This window comes from Lactuca sativa, chromosome 6 (assembly GCF_002870075.4).
Source record: "Lactuca sativa cultivar Salinas chromosome 6, Lsat_Salinas_v11, whole genome shotgun sequence".
Lineage (NCBI taxonomy): Eukaryota > Viridiplantae > Streptophyta > Magnoliopsida > Asterales > Asteraceae > Lactuca > Lactuca sativa.
In genome coordinates, this window is record NC_056628.2 from 48156513 (window position 1) to 48161012 (window position 4500).

The window sequence follows — 4500 nt, forward strand, 5'->3', positions numbered from 1 at the left end:
TCAAATAACCAAACATATCCATTTATAACAGTAAATTACACCAAAATCATTCGCTGCAAATAATCCTCAAGAACTTCGAAACAAAAGAACAAGAACCCCCTATTACATACACTTATAACTTATCAACAACACAAATTTACCGCTCATTTTAGCCTCCAGCCACGTCGTCCTCCGGCGTAGTATCCTGCGCCACGCTGTCTTCTATCCAACTTTCAACATCACGGCGGTTGACACCCGCCACTTGGCTATCCTGCGCCTCCTGTTCATCTTTCAACTCCTTTCCTTTCAGTTTACCAGATTTCACTTCAGTTTTCGATAACGATTTTGTGTTGGGCTTCTTGGAAGAAGAACCAGGGTTAAACCTAGACGACGACGTCGTTTGACCTAATCTACCGGAAGTCGCCATTTGTTCCGACGACTTGCTCGCTGTAGACAAAGAACTCTTGCTTCTTCCCAATTTTGGTGAAATCGGACGCGTAGTTGGTGTCTGTAAATATAAACATTCAATTAACCCTAAAAGTCTCGGAAAACCCAATTCAGAGAGACGAATTAAAAGGTTAAAAAGGTACCTTTTTGAGTTCAATTTTTGGAGGGGGTTCTTTGTAAAATTCCGGCATTGGTTTAGCTTTAAACGTCAAGCTCTTCCTTAGTTTCTTTAACTCCTTATCTTGGTTTTCCTGAATTTACAAAATCTAATTTAGTTTCTGATTAACTTTTGATTGACAATTGAGTTGAAGAACATGTGAACAAAGTCAACACCTTTGATTTCGCTTGCATTGTGGTTTTTTCTACTTGTTTTGCTTGAACCTTCTCCTCGATCTTTGAAAAAAACTAGACAACAAAGATCGAAATATAATTTAGTTTTGTTACAGACTTAGAATCCATTGATAATGACAAAAAAGTGTGAAAGAAAACGAATTTTGCACATCTTTTCTTCTTTCTGCTCGTTCGTCTAACCGGAAAGAGAAGCCGGAGGTGCTGTTCCGGCGACGCCCACCGGGAGTGGCGGCGTGTCTAACAACAAAAAAAAAAAATCATCATAAATCAAACAATGAAACAATGAATTATGGAATGATAAGTTAGGTTAAGAATTATACGGCGAAGCAGTTGAACTGGCACCATCGTCGTCTTTAACTCGCCGACCAATTTTGATTAATGGTTTCAATCCATGATGATGATCATCTGATCTGTAATTGCGAAAAAGAGAAAAAATCAAAATGTCAACTGAATTCAAGTCTACGAACGTTTTGATTATTGATTCAACTTACAGAGGCTGTTCAGGAGGACAATCTTCAGTTTCTTTTGATTTGTTAGTCTAGAAATCGAAGAAACAAACAGACATCAATAATTCAATACTAAGAACACGAATACTTTCAAAGATACGAAAAGGGTAAACGGAATTCACCTGCGATAACCCACTTGATTTAATTCCGCGGTATGGTTTTCGAGGATATGATCGAGGAGAAACTGATGAAGACGATGAAGGTTCATCCTTTGGAGATCCCACAACTTGTTTAGCAATGGTGGTTTTCGCAGGAAGTGATAAACTTTGAGTGAGACTCGGCTTTGGTTTACTACTACCAAATGCGCTCTTACCAGTGCCATTTTTGGGCGTTTTACTGTTGTACTTCGAAGTAACCTCTTTGGTAACCGAAGTTTGCGTTTTAGGGTCATTAACATTCGTCGAAGATTCATCCGCGATTGCTTTTGATGAATCGAGATCTTCGTCAACTTTGTTCAAGTTTTCGGGATCAGGATCCACCACTTTCGTATCCGCATTCTCAACAACTTCATTAACGTCAAGAACAGTAGTTTCAGGAACCCCATTTCCAGACTCCATCCCTGTTCGGAAAACTTCAATTTCAGTACTAATCGATGAATTCCAACATAATTGAATCAAAAGTAAACAAAACCCCGATCAAATTATCAACAACTTAGACCCTAATCCAAAAAAGTTACTAATCCTTCGTCTGTATATAACAATCGAAGAATATCATGAAACTGAGAAGATAGACAAGTGGATAAACATTAAAACAATCAACCAAGAACAAAACTGAGAATCAAAGTACATAAGACCCAGAAGTTGAAACTGTCAAAAGAATGAATGAATGAATCATCAAACAACTATAAAGTATAAACATAACATTCGTGATGAACTTGAAGGGTATATGTAATTATGTACCTTTGATTTTGGATTAAACGGAAGCCCTGAGAATGATCTGTGGAGACTGAAGAAGAAGAAGAAGAATGAAAGGAGAAGTTGTCTTGAAAATTGAAATTCAAATGTTATTTGCAGTTGAATATAGAGGGAGTACATGGACCCGATCATGGAAGAGTTGGTGGGGGTAAAATTGGAATAATAAGGAACCGCAGGGGTAAAATGGGAATACATGATGATCGTGACGGAGGAGAACGTGGCCGGAAAATGGCGGAAGAAAAAAACAGGTGAATATTGTGATGGTGCCAACGTGGCACAAAGGAACAATGTTATTGGTCGCACGTTTCTGTTTCCTATTCCGACCCTCGTACCCCCAACAACCCCGTAGAATCCAGTTGTCCCATCGTGCACCTTAATGTTTGATTTTATTTCTATGTTATTATTTGATTATTATGTTTTTAGTAAAAAGCTAGGTTTTTTTTATGTTTATATTTTGATTATTTGATTGTCGGAATCAAATAATCATATTTAATAATAACAGCTTTAACACAATTGATTATTTAAGAAACTACTATATTATTACCTCACATTTTAGTCATAAATTAAGGATTTAAAAAAACATATAATATATACTTATTTGAAGAGTACAAATAAACTGTGAATAATATATATGATAAATTCATAAGGATAAAAAATACTATTATAATTGATAGAAAATAATTTTTTTAAATTTAGACAACTTAACATATAAGAATATTTTTGGTTATTTTATATATAACTTTTTTTTATATAATCACAATATATTAGATACTTAAAAATTAATTATCTGATTTTTAGGGATGTTTAGCAAAAAAAACTTATTGCTTATTAGCTTATAGTTTATTAACTTATAAGCTGATAAATAAGTATAGTAATTTATGAAAAAAATTAATTATTAGCGGTTTCCCATCACAATAAACTCTTTTTATCAAAAAAAAAAAATTAACTTATAGCGTTTTGGAACATCTAATAAGGTAATAAACTTCTTAAATAATCTTAGCCAAACACCCTTTTAAAACTTCTAACATATCATAACACCAAATTTAGACGATTTAACATATAATAATTTTTTTTTGTTACAATCGATTTTGCAATTTGAATTGTTTTACATCATGAAAATATTTATAAAATTTCATTTGATTGAGCTTTGCCCCATAATCTTCTTGTTCTAGTTAATTAGAATGATGGGATCTCATAAAGTTTGCAACTTTATGCATCCGTGGGACATTTGGGATAGTTTATGGCTTGGATTTGAAGTTTGGTTGTATTTTGAATTCCTACATGGGATTTAGGTCTTAAACACTCATTTTGATCTAATATAGGTTCAAGACATGCATTGGACATGCATGTCTATAAAGCACCGACTTTTATGTTGGTTTTAGTGTTAGAACACTTCTGGAAAAGATGGACTTCAAACTTAAAGGAAGAAGTTTTTAATGGTTAAGCGCATGCCTTGTGGAACCCAGGGTTTGAGTTTTTGGACCTTTTGGATGGCCCTAATGGGTAAAGTCATAAACTTTACCATTCTAGACCATGTTTTGGACTAGATCTGGTGTAACATCCTGTTTCGGATCGTCTGTGGTTAGGGTTCATGGACTGCAACCCGGGCATGAAGAAGTCTCAGGGTTACGACGAGTTGCTAGAAGCGTAGGGCATCTCGTCACCTTTCTGTGGATATGAGGTTCATTGGAATCAGAGTTATATCAAGGAAGCAACGGAAGTTGAAGTTTTCGCAGGATAAGTCCCTTATTTGAGAAAAGGGGCAGCTGAGTATGTTGGGGGTACGTGTGTGTACGCTTAGCGTATTCATGTGCGTGGTTTTTAAGCGGAGCAACCTAGTACGCTAGGCGTACTAGGAATATAGTGAAAACCCTAATTGTGGATGTGCCCCTATATAAAGGATATGATGGCCTCATTCCTGGCCATCATTCTCAGTCATCAAACCCTCTTAAACCCTAAACCTTCGTTCATAGAGCTGGTGAGTGCATTTGAGAGCTTTTGGGTGATTTTGTATGTTCTTGGAGTGAAGGAGAAGCTTTGGAGAAGGAGTGAAAGTCCAGGCCCTTAGATCTGAGCATATATGTGTTGGGAGCTTCATATAGAGGTATAAAGCTTCAAGTTTCTCACTCTTTTGATTTGTGCATCATAGTGAAGTATTTTAGGGTTTTTATCCCAAGTTGGAGACTTTATGAGTTATTGAGCTCCAGAGACTATGATCAACCCCCTTTGAGTGTATTTTGTGGTGTTGTGTTATAAAAATCAGGACTTGGACGTTGGGATCAAGCCATGCATGAGATATGAGC

The 4500-nt window shown here is 36.0% G+C and overlaps 1 protein-coding gene across 1 annotated transcript; it reads right to left on the bottom strand.

Annotated features, from left to right (window-relative positions):
* On the bottom strand, positions 1–2316 carry LOC111909346 (protein WVD2-like 4). The gene is made up of 8 exons (XM_023905158.3): positions 2183–2316; positions 1406–1842; positions 1269–1315; positions 1098–1187; positions 927–1014; positions 760–831; positions 570–677; positions 1–487 (listed from the first exon to the last, which is right to left on the bottom strand). Exons 2-8 carry the CDS (start codon positions 1838–1840, stop codon positions 149–151), a joined length of 1179 nt encoding a protein of 392 aa, XP_023760926.2. The 5' UTR covers positions 1841–1842; positions 2183–2316; the 3' UTR covers positions 1–148.
* Between the last annotated feature and the right edge of the window lie 2184 nt (positions 2317–4500).

What these genes read in the sequence shown, in the direction of transcription:
- LOC111909346 (XM_023905158.3), bottom strand. Translation starts at nt 1,840, where the DNA reads ATGGAGTCTGGAAATGGGGTTCCTGAAACTACTGTTCTTGACGTTAAT. An exon ending in AATCAAGTGGGTTATCGCAG is followed by an intron (nt 1,316 to 1,405) that starts GTGAATTCCGTT and finishes TTCGATTTCTAG; the next exon opens with ACTAACAAATCAAAAGAAAC. An exon ending in GCCAGTTCAACTGCTTCGCC is followed by an intron (nt 1,015 to 1,097) that starts GTATAATTCTTA and finishes TTTTGTTGTTAG; the next exon opens with ACACGCCGCCACTCCCGGTG.